At 47.7% G+C, this 22,721-nt stretch overlaps 1 protein-coding gene across 1 annotated transcript; it reads left to right on the top strand.

Moving 5' to 3' along the window:
• The first annotated feature begins 4,535 nt into the window (after positions 1 to 4,535).
• LOC146183830 (O-acyltransferase like protein-like) lies at positions 4,536 to 22,404 on the top strand. Its single transcript, XM_084608428.1, has 9 exons — positions 4,536 to 4,869; positions 7,613 to 7,805; positions 12,699 to 12,818; positions 12,979 to 13,147; positions 16,320 to 16,399; positions 17,097 to 17,219; positions 18,035 to 18,155; positions 20,956 to 21,294; positions 22,213 to 22,404. Exons 1-9 carry the CDS (start codon positions 4,536 to 4,538, stop codon positions 22,402 to 22,404), a joined length of 1,671 nt encoding a protein of 556 aa, XP_084464554.1.
• The last annotated feature ends 317 nt before the right edge of the window (positions 22,405 to 22,721 follow it).

Here is a 22,721-nt window from a genome sequence, read left to right on the forward strand (position 1 = left end):
CCCGTTTTATGTTTACAACTTTTTTGCAGTGTTTCTTGTTGGCTGTTGGTTTGTTGATTGATTCGGGCTTTTGCTGAGATGCTTTTAAGTTAATTCACATTTATTCCACATCTTACACTCATTTCTATGTTATCTTTTTCACTTTCAGGCCTTTCTTCGTCTTTGCACTCAGCTTTTTGATCCGTCAGCCGTTGTCTGATTGGAGTGAACACGAGCCGATGTACCTTTGTTTTGATAACCATTTCTTGAACTGCACAGGTCAAAGTTAAGTTTGCGGGCTTCCCCAAAGTGAGATTTCGAAGGGGCGACCAAGGTCAAGAGGCAGCTTGACGCGGGCTGATTTATGACTGTCGCGCAGGCGACCGCTTCTCGGAAGTGAGCCCAGAACATATGGCAGCGGGCGACGCTGCCGGCTCTGTCCGTCCCGTGCCGCGAGGGAGGCAGAGCAGTGAAAGTAGAAGGCGCAGCGTGGTTGTGGGTTCGGCGCTAACTGCTATGTCTCCCAATTCGAGTGAAGAGGGCGCAGAGGCCATACATCCCGAAACGCGGCGTAACACGGGCCTGGGGAGAACGCGCTGTTGACATGTCTTCACGGGAAGACGCCTGCACGTCCCTTTGAATCCGCCGTCCGCGCGCAACCGACCAAGGGCAGGGATCGGAATGTTTGGGCCTGAGGTTTGCGCGTGTGTGTTTTTATGTGTGTATTATCGGAAGTGTAACCGTCGACGCCGTTTGTCTTTGCGACTGCTTGGCGCCGCTTGCGTGGGAGCATTTTGGAGAGGGAGTAAATCGCAGATGTATGTGTTAGCGTGCGCAACCACTTGCTGCTGAGTGCGTTAGTTGTGTGCGTCTTATATGACATGCGTAGGAGAAGGGTACATGTGGCATAATGATTGGCCTGTCCATTTGAAGCACTGCATGTTATTGGCCACAAAGTGACTAGTCGTTGATTGGTCAACGGACTAAACTCGAATTTTGCGTAACGCTAAAGAAGCGAGCGTTGGACAGTGGGGCTCGGAGGAGAATTGGGCTCAGACGAGAGTCGAGGGCATGCGGGTTGTTCGAGGAGGGGCTACGCTGACGGAGGTTTCAAGGGACTCCGGCCTAAAGTGTAGCAGAAGGCCAAGGCCTGATTCTGCAAGCCTCTGACCTCTGATCGTTCACCAGTTGCAGTTAGCCCTCTATGTTTTAATGTCGCGTCCGACGACATTATTGTAAATATGTTGATGTAAAAAGTGCAAATAAATGTGTACAGTCGAGAAGGGAAGTCCTCGTCTCCGCACCGCAATGTGTCGCTGAGCCACGGACGCAGCGGTGGTCACCAACACCTCTCGGTACGAGCGAAGGCAGAAAAAACAGCAAGAAACACCTGCTGTGTAGGGAAGCCCATCGATTCCCAACGCCTTCGTTCCGAAAAGGTTAACTGGCGCAGTCGAGACAGGATAGGCCCCCCGACCTCCTGCGGAGTGGCGAGAGATCGACGACGCCTCGGACTGATGTACACAGAGGGTGGCACACTACCTCGGTGAGCCAAGGCTGATCAAGAAGTTTGAAGTCGGGGTGCCCGTGAATCGACGCTACCGGTCTAGAGAGGCAGCTACGGGGAGCGACTCCGGTAAGGCTGGGCGGATCCGGCGCAGCAGAAAAGGGCACCAAGACTGACTTTTCGAGTGGCGACGACCGATGCTGAGCCTTACGTGCTGATGGTGTCCAGGCGCTCGACGCATCGAAAGCAGTGACCGCACGGCAACCCAGTGCGACGGACTGACACTAGCTGTATGCAGGTGGGTTCTTGTCCTGTTTTCTCCGGGTTCACCATGGTCGTAACTCGGTCAGAGAGCCAAAAGTCTACGGAGAGCTCTGATGGCGTGGGGCTGAGCTCCGGCGCAGCAGCTTCCGATGAGCGGGGGCAGACCTTGAGCTGTACCATTACTGGCGATCATGATCAAAGTTCTAGTAGTGCGTCGGTAACCGCGGATCTTGACAGAGGTCTAACGTCAGGAGGAAACGAGGCAGCTGTCAGACTGCGAGAAAAAGAGCTGGACATTGAAGCTCCGAGACTCCAGGTGGAGTTAGAGAGATTAAAGAACCAAGGCGGGCGAGGCGCTCGATCTGGATTGGGTCGATATGCAGAACATTTACGCGCTATTCTCGCACCAATGCCAGAGAGAGACGAGTTGGGTCCCGCATGGTTCCGAAGCGCAGAAAATATGCTTCAAAGTTGAGAGATTTCCGAGGAGGTACGCGGCTCGTTAATTGACCCACTCTTAAACGAGAAAAGCCGCATGCTGATAGCAAATAGGGCAGTAAGCGGAAGGCAGTCCTACGAGGAAGTGCGTGATTATATTCTGGGTGAGTTAAAGCTCACACCCGAGGAATATAAGCGCAGGTTGTATGCTTGTCGGAAAGGCAGCGAAGCATGGGGACAGTTTGTCACGAAACTAGAGGGGTTGCTTGATTACTACCTGCGTAGTAGAGACGCAACAAGCTTGGAAGATCTGCGGTCGCTACTGATTGCAGATCGCGTTAAACAGCTAATGGAAGATGACATGCGCACCTATATCTTACAGCATGAGACAGGGGAATGGCTAAAGCCGGAGGGCGTTGCCAAGTTAGCACAGGATTACGAAGAAAGCACAGCTTCCAAACGCCAAAATTCTCATAAGGTTGCTGAAGCGAGTAAGGTTGATTCACACAGTCGGCGTGACCCCGTAGGAAAAGGAAGGAAGGTTCTATGGGATCGATCGGAAGCCGTCTTCTAGGTGCTTCACCTGCGGTGAGATGGGTCACTACCAATGGCAGTGCAACCAAACGAGGCCTAAACCAATAATGGGTGGGCAACGCGCCAAGGGCTCCGCACCGGAAAAGCTGACTGCCAGAGCTGCACGTGATGTAGTGAACGTGTGCGCGGCAACGCCGACAGACATCGTTTCTACGTCAAAATTAACTTGGGTTGAGCTCACGTCCGCGGGACGCCCATTTACGGCTTGTTTGGGCTCAGAGGCTGACATTACCATCCTGAGAGGGAATGTCATCCCGTCTGAGGCAGACATTCAGGGTGCAGGCAAAGTTTGCCTTAAAGGAGCATTTGGGAAGACAGTTCCAGCCGATTTGATCTATGTCCCACTGAGCCTGTCCGCTAATGACGAGGGCGTAGCCCCTCAGCTTATGACACTGTGCGCAGTAACGGACCACTTAACGGAAGGGGTAGATGCGCTTCTAACCCCAGATGCGTTTGATGAGCTGAGGAAAGTGCAGAGACAAGCCACTGAGCTAGCCGTGCGCACTGTGCAGGCAGAAGAGGCCGCCCGTGAAGCGGTTGACGAGAGCGTGCGTCCTAGAAAGGTAGCCGAAGACCAGGCGATATGAAGCGACCCTACGGGTGTTCAGGACGAAGCGGTTGCACCAGAATCGTCGGTGCCGAACGGGGAGCAATGCGCGGACACGTTCGCGAAAGAGCAGAGAGAAGATGAGTCATAGAGAGCTTATGGGCACAGGGACGCGGTGGAACGCATGGCATGCTGATTGAAGATGGACTCTTATTTCACAAAGACGATATGAATGGCAGGCAGTGCAAACAACTGGTCCTACCAGAGACGCGCCGAAGGGAAGTGTTGATACTAGCACACGATAAAGCGTGCGGCGGGCATTTTTCAGAGAAAAAGACAAAGAAACGTATTCGCAGTGCTTTCTTTTGGCCAACAATGTCTGCAGATGTGAGAATGCATTGCCAGTCGTGCCACACGTGTCAGACTTTCGCTAACAGGAAGGTGACGGACCGAGGTCCGATAACCCCGTTGACACGGCCGCAGCAGCCATTTCAGGTTGTCTACCGTGACTGCATAGGGCCTATTGAGCCGGCTTCTGCGCGCGGACATCGGTATGCATTGTGTTTAATCGACCTTTGCACGAGGTGGCCTGAGGTAATTCCACTGCGAGCACTAACTGCTAAAACCACCTGTCAGGCGTTGGTGGACATTTTTGCGCGCTTCGGTGTACCAGAGCTGGTGTGTAGTGATCAAGGGGCTAATTTCACGGCAGGGCTAACGAAAGAGTTGGCAGAGGGATTGGGAGCACAAGTACGCTTCTCTACGCCGGAACACCCGCAGAGCAATTTACTCGTAGAGAGGTGGAATGGGGTGTTCAAGTCTATGCTGAGACACGTGATTCACGACCATGCCAGGGACTGGGATAGATATATACCCTGTCTACTTTGCGCGCACCGTGAGCTGCCGCACGAGATCATAGGAGTACCCCCTTTCGAGCTCATGTACGGTAGGGTGGCACAGGGGCCTCTTAGCATACTGCAAAAGACGTGGACCAGAGCGTGGGAGCCCCCGACAGGGTTAAATAAGGTTGCATCTGGGTACATGACCGAGCTTCGAGAGAGAATAGCTGAAGCAGCCGGTGCCGCAGATCAACGAGGTGAGCAAATGCAACAGTTATACACTTATAGGTACAACCTCAGGTCTAGGCCGAAATCATTTGAGGTGGGCGAACAGGTACTGATCCTAGAAACAAGACAGGTTGCGAAAATGCAGCCCAAATGGATCGGACCTGCCGAAGTGAAACAGCAGATGAGGCCAGGCACCTATATCGTCCAGCTCCCGGGAGACGCAGAAAAATGGGTGCACGCGAACCGCCTCAGGAAGTACAACGCTCGTGGGAATAACGTCGGCGTGGTCTTTGAATCAGACGATGAGTTTGGCGAAATTGAAACAACACCGCAATTTAGTGAAAACGGGAGGACAGTGGCTGCACTGCTGGAGGAAAGCACGCACTTGTCACACCGACAGTTGACGGAGCTAGATCACCTGCTGAGACGGTACGGCAGTACATTTTCTGAAAGGCCGGGAAAGTGTAACATTGGTGAGCACAAAATTATCTTGCTTCAAGGAGGAAAATCTACCAAGGCATATCCCTATTGTGTGCCGATGACTTGTCTAGTCTAGAGAGTGGTATCTAGAGTGGACGGCTTGGGTCGCCGCTCATCGGGGTGTTGGAAGTTGTAACAAGCCCCGTTGGCTTGTTGAGTATGGGGAAGATCGCGGTGATTGTGCTAGTTACCTAATATTGGTGAGTGAAATTACCATGGTGGACCAAGGAACGTACATGGCAGGCTCCTGCCTGTACTTGAGCGTTGATTAAGGACTGTTAGTTTGTCTGTGTGTATCAGTATCTGGCACTCCTGTGTTCTATGTATGATGTGGTTTACGCGTGTTACCTTGTATTGATTTGTGTGGTGTCGCATACGCCAAGTAGTGTTGTTAAGAGTTTTGGCGCATGTATTAGTTACCATTTGCGAATGTGCACACGGGGTATTGTTGCTCAGGGCGGGCACGCCTCTGTACGGAGTGTTGCACTATTGGTTTGCATGCTGCGTTGGTTTCTGCTTTGTTTGGTGTACACCACACCACAATTCCCCCCCCCCCCCCCCCCCCCTTTCCCCCGTTAGAGGAGTTTTATGCTGAGCGTACAGCAAGTGCACGCGCAACATTCTCGATGGGGAGGAGTTAAGTTTGCAGGCTTGGCCCAAAGCGAGATTCCAAAGGGGAGATCAAGGTCAAGGGGCAGCTTGACGCGGGCTGATTTATGACGGTCGCGCAGGCAACCGCTTCTCGGAAGTGAGCCCAGGACACATGGCAGCGGGCGAGGGAGGCAGAGCAGTACAAGTAGAAGGCGCAGCGTGGTTGTGGGCTCGGCGCTAACTGCTATGTCTCCTGGTTCGAGTGGAGAGGACGCGCAGGCCATAAATCCCGAAACGCGGCGTAACACGGGCCTGGGGAGAACGCGCTGTTGACATGTCTTTATGGGAAGACGCCTGCACGTCCCTTTGAATCCGCCGCCAGCGCGCAACCGACCAAGGGCAGGGATCGGAATGTTTGGGCCTGAGGCTTGCGCGTGTGTGTTTTTATGTGTATATTTTCGGAAGTGTAACCGTCGACGCCGTTTGTCTTTGCGACTGCTTGGCGCCGCTTGCGTGGGAGGATTTTGGAGAGGGAGTAAATCGCAGATGTATGTGTTAGCGTGCGCAACCACTCGCCGCTGAGTGCGTTCGTTGTGTTTGTTTTATATGACATGCGTAGGAGAGGGGTATATGTGGCACAATGATTGGCCAGTCCATTTTGAAGCACTGCATGTTATTGGCCGCAAAGTGAGCAGTCGTTGATTGGTCAACGGACTAAACTCGAATTTTCGGTAATGCTAAAGAAGCGATCTTTGGACAGTGGGGCTCGGGTGAGAGTTGGGCTCAGACGAGAGTCGAGGGCAGACGGGTTGTTCGAGGAGGGAGGCTAGGCTGACGGAGGTCTCAAGGGACTCCGGCCTAAAGTGTAGCAGAAGGCCAAGGCCTGATTCTGCTAGCCTCTGACTTCTGATCGTTCACCAGTTGCAGTTAGCCTTCTATGTTTTCATGTCGCGTCCGACGAAATTATTGTAAATACGTTGATGTAAAAAGTGCAAATAAATGTGTACAGTTGAGAAGGGAAGTCCTCGTCTCCGCACCGCAATGTGTCGCTGAGCCACGGACGCAGCGGTGGTCACCAACACCACTCGGCACGAGCGAAGGCAGAATAAATAGCAAGAAACACCTGCTGTGTAGGGAAGCCCATCGATTCCCTACGCCTTCGCCCGAGAAGGTTAACTGTGGCGATGTTATGTTTTGGTTTACTTCAAGGGCACTTTGCGTTATCATGTGGCCAACCACACCACGTGGTCTAGCATGTAGGTTATTTATCCTGCTTGATTTTTGAAACAAGAAAACAGTTGATAGTTGCGCCCCTTCTGTGTTTGCGTGCATTCATTCGTCCCCAAATTTTTTGCGCTGTTCTTTCGTAAATTAGCCATCAACCAAACAGCTCAGGCAAAAGTCTTGACTCATGTACGATGTCATAGCTAGCCATCGCTCGGCTGTTGAAAACAGAATACGAAAAAAAAATCAATGATAAAATATTTACTTGTCGTAGACGAAAACCACGCCGGTATTCAAGTACAGTAATCAAGGAAGTTATATAAGAGAACTTACTGTAATGTCTTATGTGTCATTACCTAAAACAAAAATGCACCCCAGATTTGTTGCCCATGACCGATGAATTAGAGCAAACTTGACCTTACTTCTACAAATACATTAAACAGCAGGTACAGTAAGACGATGACGGAAGAATAACTAAAGAATTGAGCACAGTTTCCAATGATATGCTTAGCTCCGGATTCAAGTTTCCCGCGGTCTTTAAGGAGTGGCTGGTTGAGTTTCACAGTCGGTGCACTAGGCCGTTTCTCGTTTGCAAGCGACAGATTTGTGCGCAGCTGTGCAGCGGATGAAGTAGATCGTATCCCCATGTGTCGTGTACAATTTGTGTTCTTCTCGTAAACGCACGTCGTGTCGACTTGCTCGGTAACGTGGCCGCATTGCGTAGCTGTGGCTGAACATTATCGCTGGGCCACTCTTTTCAAATGTACAGCAGTTCACCGTCGAAACAACTGTCATCACTTTCCAAGCACGAAAACTGGAGAGGGTGGGCGTCTCGAGGTGCGCCTGATTGGAGGGCGGCTATACATGTATCAATTGGCAATGATATTGTAGACCGCCTAACCCATCCACCTTTTTTCGCAGGGGCTGAGAACCACTACGTGCAAGTTCTGCGCGCGTTCTCGGCCTACCGCAACATCCGTATGCTTGTGAGCGCCAGCAGAAGTAGCGCAACGCTGGCGCCCATGGCGGGCATCACCTCCATGAGCTTCGTCTGGATCATCATCGGCAGCACGCTCATACTGCGACCCTTCAACCTGTCGGGTGCGTACCCTGCGTACGGATTGCTTGGAATGCTTCACACGATGCGCCAACCAAGTTCGCGCACGCGAAAGCCTGATTAGCGCTCATATATGTGATTCCTTCTAAAGGCACTTGATCGCCCATCAGCAGAGAAGTGCACCTTTCTTTGTCCTGTCGTAGCTTTTACAAGATCAATTTTGGCGTCAGCCGACGGCCTACTGAAATTCTGCCCGTGCGACAATTCAGCGCATGGAAAATTCTTAACTGCTTCACTAGTTATGTCAGACCAACTCGCCCACCAGTTCTTGTTGTAGGCTATGAGAGACGCCGTAGTGGAGGACTCCGAAAATTTAGACCACCTGGTGTTCTTTAACGTGCACTGACATCGAACAGCACACGGATGCCACCCCGTTTCGCCTCTATCGAAACGCAGCCGCCGAGGCCGGCATTCGATCCTGCTTCCTTGGGCACAGTAGTCGAGCGCCATAACCAAGGGAACAGGGTAGGCAAAATTTCCGAAAAAAAATCGATTTTTTGTTTTTTCTTTTTTAATTTAAAATCTCTATTCTTTCCTTAACATAGCCCAGTCTTTCATTTGCGCGCGCGCGAAATATTTACCTCAAAATCAACATTTTTCGAAACCTAGGCAGCATCCAGCCACACCCCCTTTGACACATGCTCGGGATCTGTGTCTTTCCTAAGCTAAAAAAAAAAATAAAAAAATTGAGCGCCTATTTTTTGTCACGTTTAGCGGAATGGCAGTCACTCATCTGGCAACAGTGAAAACCTAGCTAGCATACTTCACTTAGCCAAACGAATCCTAAGACGCAGCTGGATTACTCGCAACGCGCGGCATTTTGCTTGCGTTTCGGCGTGTTTTCGCGGACATACGAGTTTGTTTATACCTTTGTGCTAATTATTTAGCGGTAATGCAATGACAAAGCCAAAGAAGTGCTTTAAAAAACGTCTCTTCTACGGAAACCGGCATAAGTCTGTCTCCAATGACGCCAATTCTCCGCAACGCTTGAAGAACCTAAAGGCAAGTGACAGTGACCTCGGTTATGGCCTGATTGACATTGACCTTCTCTCGTGTGCCGTTGCCAAAAGCTGCGCGTGTAAAGCGTGCGGTGGCGACATTCAGCTTGTTGAAGACGCTGTACGAAAAGGAGTTGCTTGCACGTTTTCCCTGCAGTGTGTAAAGTGCTCCTCAGCGCACCGGTTCGAGACACCGAGACGGACAACATCGGGCCTTTCCGAAGTCAATGGGAGGATTTTTTATGCATTGCGATGCATAGGAAAAGGAGCAGCTGCCGGGACTACGTGTAGCTGCCGGGGCTACACTACTGGTCATTAAGGAGGCCCGGAAAACAAGGCAGCTAGCGCAGAAAAGAAGTGTTGATGATGGAGGGGACTACCAGGCTGGTGGCTATTGAAAAAATGCGTGAGAATTTGTTTCTATAGTGCTATATTGCAATAAAGCTCTTTCTTCCACTTGAAAGCCAATTATCTCAAAACACCAAATTTTGTTGCATTTGACCCTTTCTTTAAGAAACTACAGGCGCAAGGGAGATAAAATTTTCCAGACATTGAGCAAATATTACAGATAGTCTACTGGACTAGGATTATAAATATTATTGCAGACGATTTTTATTTACAGGCTATTTACTGTAGATTATGGCTCTAAAATTTGGTGGGTCCAATAAAAAAAAGATAACAGAAGAACTAACCTTTAAAAAGAAATTATCCTAGTTCAGTAACACTACCTAACATTGCTGATTACAATGCCAGCACCGTTAATGTTTTAACCCCAGCAGATCATGAGAAAAAGTGTCACGAACATAGCCTAAAATGCATGGCAAGAATAGGACCTACCCTGTTCCCTTACATCGAGAACGGCGTCACTTAAAGCCATGAGTCACCACTGCGATTCTATGGACGCCGAATGGCACTGCAATCGAGAACCACCATGTGTGTCCGCCGTCTGATACATCTTATTGTATACCCTGCTCATGCTTTGAGTGTTGATATTCATTAAATGTGAGAAAACATGTTTATTCCAACTATTATTCATTTCAATATCACGAAAAAACCAAGTACTGTCGAACCTCGGTCTAACGAACACGGATATAGGACATTATCGGATAAAACGAAGTAAAATCCATTTTGCTTGGTCTGTGATTTATTTCTATGGGAGTTCTTTCTACATAAAGAAACAAAAAGATCAAAACTTAACGGTAGATTGGATATAACGAAACAGTCATTTTGCATTAAAACGGCAAAATATATCAATTTTATTGCAGCTGATTTTGATAATATTCTCAGGAACGTTCCATTTTCCAATTCTTTGCAGGAAATCTTAAGTAGTTGAGAGAGGTTTCGAATGATCCCATGATTCAGTTTGCCATAAACAACTCCCTGCAGTTGACGCCATCACTACAGTCATGCGAGTATTATATATAAAAAAAGTAATGCCTAGTGACATAACGCATTGCTTACTTTTTTAGTGTTTTCGTGGGGGCGATACTTTTATCTAGTCGCTTCTCAGATGGGACTGAATCTTTACACGTCGGTCGCGTCAAGTCATGTGACAACAAGCATGACGTAGAGCCTACGCTACGGCTGCGTAGAGCCATCCTGAAGGCGCCTCCTTCCAGCCTCTGCGGGCGTTTAATTTTATTTCGTTCTCGGCAAAGACAGGGTGGCGTCAAGATGGTGGCCGCGCCCTCACATCATTTGTTTGTTTTTGTGTGTGTGTTGAGGGGGGGGGGAGGGGGTTCCAACGCCGGATGGAGCAAGTGGGCAGCCTCGAGAGGGCCGAAGAGAAGCCGCCGAAACAATTTTCGCGCTTGTCTTGCTCGTCCCTACTCGCTTACGAAAGTTCTGCTGGGCACCGCTTCGTTTGAAAACCTCGATCGGCTTGACGACCTGAACAATGCCATTGTAAATGAAACACGGTAAATCTTGCAAGTAAGCATGTAGACGTTTCAGATCTTCGAGCTCGCTTATTTGCTAGCTCCCGCACTGCGTCTCTCAGCTCGTACGCACATTATGGCACGTACATATACACGTCTATCAGTGCAATGTAGCAACCAGTGTGCATTAAAAGACGATTCGTTTCTTTTTTTCTCTAATAAAGTCGAAAATGCCTTTTGAACATCATACGAAAGAGGGAATCTAGTCAGCAAGCTGAATAAAACAATGCTAGGAACATAACAAGTAATCATCTGTTCAGTGTTAAAACTTTGCCTCCCTTCCTATTTAGCAACCTTGGCCACACCATCAAGGTTAATGATCCACATTTGCGCAATGTAAAACCGGGCAAGTTTGCGGGTGGCAAAGAAAATGGCGTTTTGTAGCAACTGCTGAGGAAAAAAAAAACGGAATTAACACAAAAAGCAGGCTTAATGCTAGGATAGTCGAAGTGAGGTAGGGCGGAAAAAAAATCAGAGGGGGAGGAGTTTGTGGAGGGAGGGTCGAGTTTAGATATGCTGTTCTGCTTCTTCAGAAGCTGAAATAATACGAACGAATGCGGCGGCGAGAGATATGCTGGGTTACCTAACACTCTTACTATCATGAGAGCTTTTCAGCTGCGCGCGCACAGAACCCCCGAACCCCCTTCCCTGGTAACCTTCTCGAAAAAACAAAAAAAAGCAAGTGAAGAAATACACGTGAACAATGATTGCGCAGCCATCGCGTACGCTTCCTCCATGTTCGGACTTCACTCCCCATCACCTACACCACCCGAGCTGGAGAGAGACATCAAAAAATGTGAAAACAAAACGCACAGAGAGACCAAGGTGGAGAAGGACAGTTCTACGTGGCCGCGACATAGGTCCTACATCGTCCTTGTTGTCACGTGACTTGACGCCACCGACGTGGATCAGGTAGTGCGTCGCTGCGTCCGCCCTGTGCGCTCTCTCCCGGCAAGGGACATAAGCTGTATGCCATTAGCTCAGTGTTACCGAAAAGACGCAGTGTTCGCGTCGCATAACCACATCATGTTACGAAATGCAAATATCTGATCTGTTGTACATTTCCGAGATCAGTGACTAGCAGATAATTAATCGCATTTCCTTAATGGTTACTGTAACAACGTGGTAACGTGAAAGACCCTGTGCTTCAGAAATTCTGCCGTGGGCATTGTCGGCGTTGTGGACGAAAACATGACGGGCTTTCCTCGTGCAGGTGGTAATTGGCAGCTGTCATGACCAGGCACTGATTGATTGTCGGGTTGTGAGATGTTACGAGACTGCATCACATAGCGAACTTGGCTGGAGGTGCCAGCTCGATCGGCTCCTTTGAGATCGGAGGAGAATCGAACACCCACAGGAACCCTTGATGATTATGATGATGATAATGTTAGCTGGACCCTTGTATCAGGTGGACACCATTTTGTTGTCCCAGCCAATAAAAAAAAAAAGAATCCTGAGTCGCGCACCACCCCTAGGCCATGCAGGCACTTTCGTACGAGCGGATTAAGTGGGGTTTATAGTATCTATGTCGGGTGGTCTCTCATAGAATGTGGTAAGTTACGACTGTACGCCAATCAGTGTTTGTGGGATAATACGGGCAATAATTAATGTATTAGCGATTAACCGCGCAGTAAAGTGAATGTACACAAACGAAGACCCACAGGGGGGCCTTCTGACGGGGGACATTAACGCTGCCGATTTATAGTTTTACAGGCGGAGTTTACTTGCACCCCATGGTTGTTTTCCCCTTTATGAGCACTTTAGGCAACGTACCATGCAGCCGTGCCCTAAAGTTGTTCGTACTGCGCACTTCCAATCACCCGATGTGTAATACAAACAGCCCTAAAAAAAAGTGTGTGTGTGTGTGTGTTGGGCGGGGGGGGGTTGGGGAGCTGTGTGAAGACATGAAAGTCTTCGAAGCGTGATTCAAGGATGCCTCACTTTTTGCCTTGCAGTGCCATGTCCATAGCGTACAACACAGTGCGAGTGGTACGGCGCTGTGGAAGCCAGAAAGACTGTACTGCTGGGAGGTACTTCAGATGCGCTTTCACAGCCACCAAATACTTCTACGTAGGGTATGTGGTTTTTTTTTACTCCTGTTGGTCCCTCTTCGGAGTCATCCGATGGAACCACGCTGACAGACGTGTGCAAGAAGGCCAGCGACTTGAGTTTTCTTTTTTTTTTTTGGTTGTACACTGACCAAACATTTTTCGTTTCTTTTTTATATGTTCGCAGGTTGCTACCACTGTACATGTTACTAATTCTAGTGATCAATGCCAAGTTCACTACACTGGGAAGTGGCCCCTCGTGGGCCATTGAAAGCCAAAAGTACCTCTCACAATGTGATAGGAGTTGGCAGTGGAATGTGCTCTTCGTCAATAACTTCATCGCCCCAAAAGACCAGGTAAGGCAGCAAGTTCTTGGGAGGAAAGCCGAGCAGTAAAAGAACATCAAGGGCATTCGTTCTAACAATCTCAGTAATGCTCATTGTAGATTGCCTGCATAAGTGGACCACTAAGAATGAATGCTAATGTGCTTCTGAGGAGCTGTATTTCGAACCATATCGCCCCATTTATCGAAACATTCTGCCCTTAGAAAGTTTCACATTATGAATGAAATTGTTATACTTGTTCTAGGGCTCTAGCCAGATCTGAATGCGAAGGTTCAGTCTCCGCGAAATAGGAAGTGGTGGAAGTCAATGTCAAGCGTCCGCGACCACATGATAATTCCGTGTACACAGCCCATGGCTAATTTTACCAACATAAAGTGGGACCCACAGTTACTACAAATTGGCTCCAATCACCATGGAACGCCATTCAGCCATATAAACGATCCTGAAATGACCTGATGGGTTGGAATCCTGAGAACACGGGCAGTAGCAACCACACCTTTTATGGTAAAGCCTCCACCGTTGATGTGGCGCATAAGCCACGATGCGGAAAGGCCGTACATAGTTCGAGGTACAGAATATCAAACATAGGGCGAAATATGTTCTACGCCCGGTTGCGGCAAATCGGAAGACGCTCTTCAGTGTGCGACGGTCACCGCAGTAGCGCCGCTCAGTGGCCGACATAATACACTGGAACACAGCGATCCTCTTTCACGCTTAGTTTTGTTGGATCGAGTACGTACGTGACTCAGGTACGTTACATTTGAAGAAATGAGATATAATAATCCTGTTGTATATTTTTTACAAGAACAGCCCTGCACACACAAAACGGCGAAGACAGGAAACTAGAATTTTACAGAAAATATTAATAGTAGAAAACAGTCAGCATTAGCCAGCTACGGAAATAACAACAACAAAAAAAAAAAACAACATTGCGTCGTTCCGTTGGTTTGAAGATTCACCCAGGACCGGCCGGACAAAGCATCCTGCGTGCCACTTTAGCCTTGATTTCGCCGGTGATGTTTTGTGTATTATATTCTGTTCAAACTGCGCTTCTTTGGTGACTGACAACAATGGTACTGTGCGTTTTAAGTGATTCCCAACTATACTCAATGTACGCTCGGTAGGCAAATATCCTCTTGAAGCAAAAAATCCTCGATATCATCGCCCTCATCCTAAAACTTTCAGTAACGAGTAGACGCCAGGCTTCCGACGGTGTGGTATGTGTTCTCCGAGATTGCTTGGAGGCTGTGTGTCTGGCACACGTGAACGAAGTGTTCTTGGGCAAATCAATGGAGCAGACATGTTACATTTGCGATGGAAATCGGAACCATAAAATACAGACAACTAAGAAATTCTGACATCGGTGTCGAGATTGTGAATGAAAAATCGCGGATATGATACTGACAGATGGTAGCTGCCAAGGCCGGCTACGGATCCTTCGATAGTTTCTGCGACTTATCAGAAGGTAGATTATTTCCTAGAATATAACAAGTCTAATAAATGATCAGGTAATTTCTAGAACTAAACAACGCGTGAAAAAAGCTTTACCCTGTTCCGCAATGTCTCCACAACCCTTGCCAGTGTCGCATTGAAAATACTCACCTGAGAAATTGTCACTCGGGGAAGGTTTCCGGGGTTATGGAAACAGCGCAAAATAAATGAGCAGAAAACCGGGGAATAAATCTTTAGAAAAGTAGCAAGACCTGATGGACCATCTGCTATACGTTCATCATGAGACAAATATGAATGCCGAGAAAAACGCCTATACGCCATTGCCAGCTCGAAATATCAGCTGTACGCTACCGAAATAGGACGTTTGTGCATGTGGGATTTAAAATTGAGCTGTCGGATTAGTCAAAAACAAACGAGTATTAATTGAATCTGCTTTAGCGCTGAAATGGATATTTCGGAACCCGGTCGTGTTACGATCGCCTCTCATTCGTGAGCAAGGACGCGCATCACAATGCCACGATGAGAAGATGATATTCCATAGGACGTTGACCCGACCACTGTTAGTTCATCTTTATGCCCGTTTGGTCCCATTAGCGAACTAAAGAGTGGCTTTCGTGTATAGAGCAGGAAATTGTACGGCAAATGAGGGGCTCATTAGGATGCATTTAAAGGAGCCAAGAGTCTAAGAATTCAAGGTAAACGCAGGGGATAGTTTTTTTTTAATGTTTTGTAGTGGATATTGACAGCAATTATTCGTGTAGTGATTTTAATTAGAAAGAATATTAAACAGAAAGCGGAATAGAAAGCGGCGCGTTGTTTTTCCTTCTGCTTTCTATTTAGTATTCTTTCTCCCTAAAATCTGCAGAGGAAAAATTGCTGTCAATATCCACTACAAAATATATAAAAAAAAACTATCCCCTGCGTTTACCTTGAGTTCTTAGACTGTTTTCTCATGTATGGAGTTTGATAGATGACGAAAAAGAGACGCAGCGCAGCGTGTTAGCATTTAGGAACGCTACTAGCGAAGCTAAACACGATCGTCTGGAGCAGCAATGTGCGCGCTTAGCAGATGGGCCATCTGCGCAAATGCGGGCACGGGAGATTGGATGTCATGCACAATACAAGCGAAGCCGGTGACTTGCACGAAAAAAAAATAAAAATAAAGATACGTTGCCAATTAGAAAAAAACAAAGCAACGAAGGTCGAAGCCGACGAGCTTTCACCATGTGACCGCTTCGGAAATGCCTGAAAAACAGCACGCCAGCGTTTAATAAGCCGGTCGTCGTCGCCTACACATATTTCATGCACCAACAAATGCAGTCCTCGGTTGCGCGAAGAAAACAAATTATAAAAAGAGTATGAAAAAAAAGATTAGTTGTATTTCAAACGTTGTGGGCAAGCATTTACTGTGGCGATTGTCGCAAATTGCGTAACAACAGCTTCCACCTCTTCTGACCATCATAGCGTGACACACGCCACGCGTAGAACATTGTGCGGTCCCAAATGCGCTGTGGGACAAAGTGTTTAAGTTCGTGAGAACACATTAGTTGCATAATAAAACACGGTTGTAGCTTGGAAGAGAAAGAACACAATCGTCGCACACACGTGCGTGGCAGCAGCTGCATGCATTGCAAATGCAACGATTTGAAAAAGACAAAGTGCACCGGCTAATGCTTATCGTGCGCATTTCAGAGCATCTAATTGCTATTAACCGTTCTTCTTTCTTTTTCAGTGCATGCCGCACACTTGGTTCCTGGCCTTTGTCTTTCAAGCTTTAGTCTTCAGTATTGCAATCGGCTTCCTATTGATACGGTAAGAAGCCCAGGATGGGCGATCTGCGCTAACGTGAGTAAATACTGGTGCCTTGAAAACACTACGGCACAAAGAAGGAAACGCAAGAACGAATGCCACACCTTTCTTGCGTTTTCTTCTTTGCACCGTAGTGTTTTCAAGTCATGAACCAACTCGCCCCACAGGCTGTCATTCTGAATTGTGGTGCGTTCGAGCTACTGTAGCCCTGACAGAAATGTAGGTGACAAGCGCTAGTAGATCGCTGCTCATGGGTAGGAAGAAACTTAGAAACCACTCAAGATTTATTTTCGGCCACAAACGTCAAAAGAAAAAAATGTTTACGTAAACGACGACTGTGTATTAGTGCAGCGCTAAGATTAATTATTAAAGTACAGGTAATTTAGGCATAGCGGGGCGACTCGCTACCGTGATACAATTCTGCGGGGACTCTGCTGCTCCTGCGCAGTGACAAGAGTGTCCCCTTTGGTGCAGTGGGCGCATGCGAAAATGGGACCTCAATGAACCGTTTCAACTTGAGCGCATCACGCCGTGTTAGATATATGTAATGATATAAACCACCGGTAACCGGTAGCACGAGTTACGGGGTTAGATTGGCGTGAGCCACAAAGCGGTTGCTGTCGCACCGGCCTTTAGCCTATGCTGACTCGCAGAATGAAGGATATGTGCGACGTGTGAATAATTTGGAATTTTTTTGCAGGCTGCCCAAGTTTGCAATGGCGAGGCTTGGAGGGTGCATTTTTGCTTGCTCGCTGATCACTTTCATCATAAACAATGCCAACGACCTTGGACCTACAGCATTGCTCCGAGAACACACAGCAGGGTAATTACTGTCTTTGGACTTGCTGTAGCAGCAAATGCGCTGTTCTTTAGTGCTCCACTGGATTTTAACTGAGACTCTACTAAACGATATCCAGCGCCATATTGTACGCGTGTGCAAGGTCTCGAGTGCCTCTTAATGTAGTCTGTACAGGCAGTAATTTTTCATACCTTCCTGCGATATGATCAGCTGTGATTAAGTTTATTAATGCAAAAAGCATACGTTTTTGATAGAAACATGCGAACGCAGCATTAGAAAAAACAAAAAAAAAAACGTTCTGTTTACTGCACTCAAAGCTAAGAATGAGATTTTAAAATATATTTGAAAGGCTTGCGGGACTTGCCCCCTGCATCTGACGTCATTGCTTGTTTTCAGCGCTTCGCTGCCGAGTTAGCTTCAAAAGAGCTTCCCACCATTTCAGCAAGGCTCCTTACCACATCATTCCGTCTTAACTGTGGTCTTAATTTTGGCATGCATATTAAATGGCCTAACATTTTCCACAGTTTAGAAACACTTTGCTGCCGGAAGAAAACAACTTTATTTAACTCGAGCGCAACGAGACCGGGCATACTGCAGTTCCCTCTGAGTGTGGGTTTGCCTTAAAATTACCGCGACTGAAATGCACTTCTCTAGGCAAAACTTAATTGGTTTTGAAGTTTAGCTAAGATAAGGCAGATAAGCGACTTTCTGCAATATTTAACACATAAAATGGCTATGATGGACAAATGTTCGTGACCTGCCCTATCAACAATCGCTCCAGAGCCTGGCGCCATCTGACTAATCTGTTCTTTTTTTCTCTCTTGGCTCTATTAATGAAGCTCCCGCCAGGCATATCATGATTCAATCGAAATCAACTTCTATACGAGGGGAGGACCATTCTGCATCGGACTTATCACTGGGTACCTCCTCGCCATAAAGCCAAGGCTGGGTCTTAAGAAGGTGAGTCAAGGGTGGCAAGGAAGGAGCGCACTGATTAAATTAGTCTCTCTGTACTCAATGTGGATGCATAAAGTTCTGCGCAATAGAGAGGTCTATATGAGAGAGGAAGATAATCTGAGAACGTGCACAAGCACGCATTATCAGGCATCTACGACTGCACATGATAGAGCACTTCTGCAGCATCTGGCGCTTCGGTGGGAGCGTTTTAGGATAACTATTCGGACAGGTAACAAACAGCATTTTTTCCACAAAGTTTATTTCTCAGGTGACCTTCCGTACATGTAAAGTGCAGTGGCGTCTCGGTGCCTAGCCTATCATTTGTTTTAAATCCATTCGCATTTTTCAATGGTCCTGTATTGAAACAACAAAAATTTACCGCCATTTTGCACCTGTGCGACCCGTGCAGAATGGGCTTGCCGAGACAGCAACCGTGACATTCGCAGGCACATACGCTAGACCAAGCCATCAAACGCAGGTGGGAAGAGCGAAGGTAGTCTTCCTAGCTCTAGCCGAAAAACTTGCTCAGGTCGCAATACGTTCTTTCAGGATCGATGACTCGTGTGTTGATAAAGCCTACGATTTGGAAAGAGCGGGGAAAAATACAAATGAAACACAATTATGACAGTACGAAGTCTGCCCCCGTAGTGTCGTGCTACTATTGCACCAACCACCCATTCTTGGTAGATTACCACATTTGTGCAGATCCTCGCTAAAACGGCAGTCTTCTCCAAAACAGCCCTCTTCTGAATGCGCTCAAGTGCAGCCGAACGGGGGAGTGAGACGCAACCTGCCACCCTAGAGAACGATAATTGAAACTTCCTTGAGAACCATGTCTTCATCCTGAAAGCTGTACAGACAATCAAGGCATCCTATTGGTCGCTCGACCGCAGCACCACATTCTCTCCAGCCGGCGAACCGTGAAACGTATACATAAGGGCGTGCGCAGGAGCAGACGCTCGGCCTGTTCACTGTGGTATTTTCGCGACACGACGCAATCGGTCTGGCCCAAGCAAAACGGCGGTACTCGGTATTGTTGTGTCCTGGGCCGCGACAAAATTACACTTAAAACTAACGGGAGAGATCGATGCGCCCAATAAATGTGCCAACTCCACGACGAGTGAGTGGTATAGGAAAGGCGACAAGCGTGTGTCACCGTAGTAGGGAGAATCGACTGTTTCAGTTTTATCTCCTTTCTGCGACGACTTTTGTAGTTTTCACATTTCTTATATTTTAAACGAACTATAAAGCTGCGGAATGCGTGGGGCGACTGCTCTGATATTGGATCGCATTCGTTGCTTTTTATTTTCAGGAGTCTTGTAAAAATTGAGCTACGATTGTGTGAGGAAAAAACGCCGTGTTCTGATAAGCGCAAAAATATATATCGGATCAAGCCGTCGCTCTTTACAACTCTCTCGCATTCCCAGCAACATGCGCCCGAGGCGGTTTATTAGGTGGATGGCATATTGGTATACTGATTGATTTGGTTGGTAGTGTTTGACGTCCCAATGCGGCTCAGGCTATGAGAGACACCGTACTGGAGGGCTCCGGAAATTTCTACCGCCAGAGTCGATGTTATCCCGTATACGGGCGCCTTGGTTTCCGCCTCCGTCGTAAAGCGATAGTCGCGGCCGGCTCAGCAGTCGAGCACCTTAACCACTGCGCCACCGAGGCGGGGCCGTTCGTCTGTTGGGGTGCGTTGATTTTGAACAGACAACACAGTCCGGACGGGAAGTGCGGTCTACTTCCTTCGTCGACTGTCTCAGTTCGCACTGCGTTGGCCCTTCAGATGCGGTTTAATAAGAACTGCGCTATTACCTCCGCGTATATTGTCGAATGCTCGGAGTAATGCAATTTAAGCTTGGATAATGATGTTTTATGGCTTCGAAACAGATGGGCTTGTAATGTCAACAGTGTGCAGCCTTTTTTTTTTAGGCTCCTTTGTTTTTCCTCTTTGTTGCGATGATGTTAACCTAGACATCGAGCTGAAAAGTTGCACGTTATTTTTTAGACTTTGCACAGAGTATTATATTCATTTAACAGTTAAGTTGTAGAGTCCAAAGCTGATTTTTGCAGAGAAATAAAATTGAAGAATCGCATAGGAAACAGAAAAAAAATTGGGGAAATCAAGCACTACGCCTGGTTGCGCACAGCTCTAAGCTTATCTGCATTAGGAATAAGCGAGTGGGCTTTGGACTCCCAGCGCACAGAGCATGCATGCCCCATATCTTACCGGGCGTTTCAGCCGACAAGGATGCTTCATCACGCAGGAATATTTTTTTTTGAAGCTTCTCATAATTTCTTGCCGAAATGGGCAAAATTTGCTTTAATGAGGTCGTAATATATGAAATAACCAAGTACTGATACATCGCATGCGACAACCGACCATTACAATGAAAAAGTTCGTTGCTAAATTCCACAGCGTTGATGACACTTTGCATATTGTAAGCATATAGCTGAACGCCGGAGTTCCCTCGCCGTACACGATGTGCTGCTGACTTGAGAAACGCACTTTGTGGTCAGTCGTTTGCTCGACAATGAGTAGAGGAGAATATAGGAGTTCATTTTCTTTTAAACGAGGCGATAATGTTTATCCATCTATGGTACCAGCACCACTCGGCGCTGCTTTGGTAGCATGGCTTGAATATTATCTGTTGCACAACTAAAGCTTTGATTGAGTGATTGATGAGTGATTGATCGATCGATCTGTCCCTGGTGTGGGTGCACGCGAAAGCAAGTCTATGCGATGCTGTTAACAAGTGGTAAGGTGGCAAACACTGCCGGTGTTCACGTGTCCTTTCAGTGGGCCGCATTCGCTGGTTGGATGCTGTCGCTGGTGACCATAGTGGCCATCACCCACGTTCCGTGGTTCTGGAACAAAGAGGGTCGGCACATGAGGCCCGGTGGCACAGAGTACGCCATCTACGATGCCTTCCACCGGGTCCTCTTCTCGGCGGCTATTGCCTACATCGCACTGGCCTGTGCCTGGGGAAGCGGTGGAGTGATCAAAGTATTCCTCACCTGGGCTGGCTGGCTTCCCATCAGCAGGCTGTGCTTCGCCATCTACATCCTGTACCCGTTCCTTATCTTCTACTTCAACGGAACGACGCGCAGCGTGATCTTCTATACAGTCAAATTAGCGGTAAGGCTGCCGACATCTTAAGGATCCAGCGATTTGTGCCTGCTGTCGTTGCACGTAATTTCCTGGAATGCTACGTCATCTTTCTGGCTGATATTTATCGAATATGCAATCGATCAATACTTCATCCTCTTGCTGTCAAATATGCGTTGTTTTATTCACCGTCCAACCGCATTACGTTGTTCTGGAATTCCGGACATTCTCGAAGTTATGTATCATAAGGACATTAACCAGATCTCTCACTCAAGCTATGGCATGCGTGCAAAAAAATTAGCACGTTGCAAGAAGGAACATACAGCGCGAGTTCAGTTTCATTGGGGCAGCGCTGACATCCAATTTCGATTTTTTTTTTTTTGGCTTCGCGGAAGCTTCTGCGCTTGTTTCTTTTGTCGTGCGTGGTGCCAGCAACAACTTAAGTGCTGGTTAATATGTATTGTACTTCTCAGGCATGAAAAACAGGAACGCTGTGTGGCACTCACCCTATATATATACTGCAAATGTACTCCTGTCAGCTGGGCTAACCTCTTGCGACAGCTTGTTAAGTGATAGAAGTGGGCACGTGTGTCAATTATATCAGCCCTGTAGTAGTAAGCTAGCGCCTAGTTACTGCGAACTAAAAACAAAAGCACTATCACACCAATGCACTTTCTTTCTGGTGTAACGAGGGAATGTACCTCGTGAAACTGAACCACGCCTATTTTAGGCGAAGCTTTATTGTTGCTTAATGCGCAGCTGAAAGATATTAGTTTCAATTCGCCAATATCAGCAGAACAAGCACTGTCCCACACTCAATCACAGCCACCATGATCGTGCACAAGTGACCGAATTCATGGCTCTGGTGGCAATATGCCCCCCATGTCTACTCAGCCTCTTTCTCATGCTATTTGTCTTGTCGGCCTCCCTATTCTTTTTTTATTGCAGATAGAAGAACTCCTTTGGAACATAATGGCGTGCATCATAGTCAGTGTACCAGTGCACCTACTCTTCGAGGCACCATTTGTTCGGCTGGGCGAACAGTGTTCCCAGAAGGAAGACGAAGACTCGGTTTGCGAGTCGATGGACTCCATGGACATGGCTCTTCAGGAGAAGAACGCTACCTCCAAGTACAGTTGACTTCCGAGCTGGTCGTTCGAGAGACGTGTGCAGTGTCGTGTTCTGCCGGTTGCCTCCGCTGCCTTCGGTTGGACTGAAATACTCAAATGTTACCGCTGCCGTGCTTTTCCGTTATCGTTGTGAAATAAAAAAGCGCCGAGGGCAGCCGATTGTACCCGCACCGATTGGTAATAAAAGAAACTTCGTTGTGCCTCTCTGTTCTTTAGCTGTGGATATCGCGTATTGAATCAAGGGATAATTATTCTGTTATATGAACATCATTTCTCGTGTATGCATTTGTCCCGACTGCACCCGTCGGAGAACGTTAGTGGTCATGG

Source organism: Amblyomma maculatum, chromosome 7, assembly GCF_055883805.1.
Source record: "Amblyomma maculatum isolate TAMU_Amacu chromosome 7, ASM5588380v1, whole genome shotgun sequence".
Lineage (NCBI taxonomy): Eukaryota > Metazoa > Arthropoda > Arachnida > Ixodida > Ixodidae > Amblyomma > Amblyomma maculatum.

Bases quoted from the DNA above. Each gene is read 5' to 3' on its own strand.
- LOC146183830 (XM_084608428.1), top strand. From the start codon at position 4,536: ATGCAGCCCAAATGGATCGGACCTGCCGAAGTGAAACAGCAGATGAGG. The intron at 12,819-12,978 runs GTATGTGGTTTT...ATATGTTCGCAG, and splicing joins ACCAAATACTTCTACGTAGG to GTTGCTACCACTGTACATGT. The intron at 16,400-17,096 runs GTAAGAAGCCCA...ATTTTTTTGCAG, and splicing joins ATCGGCTTCCTATTGATACG to GCTGCCCAAGTTTGCAATGG.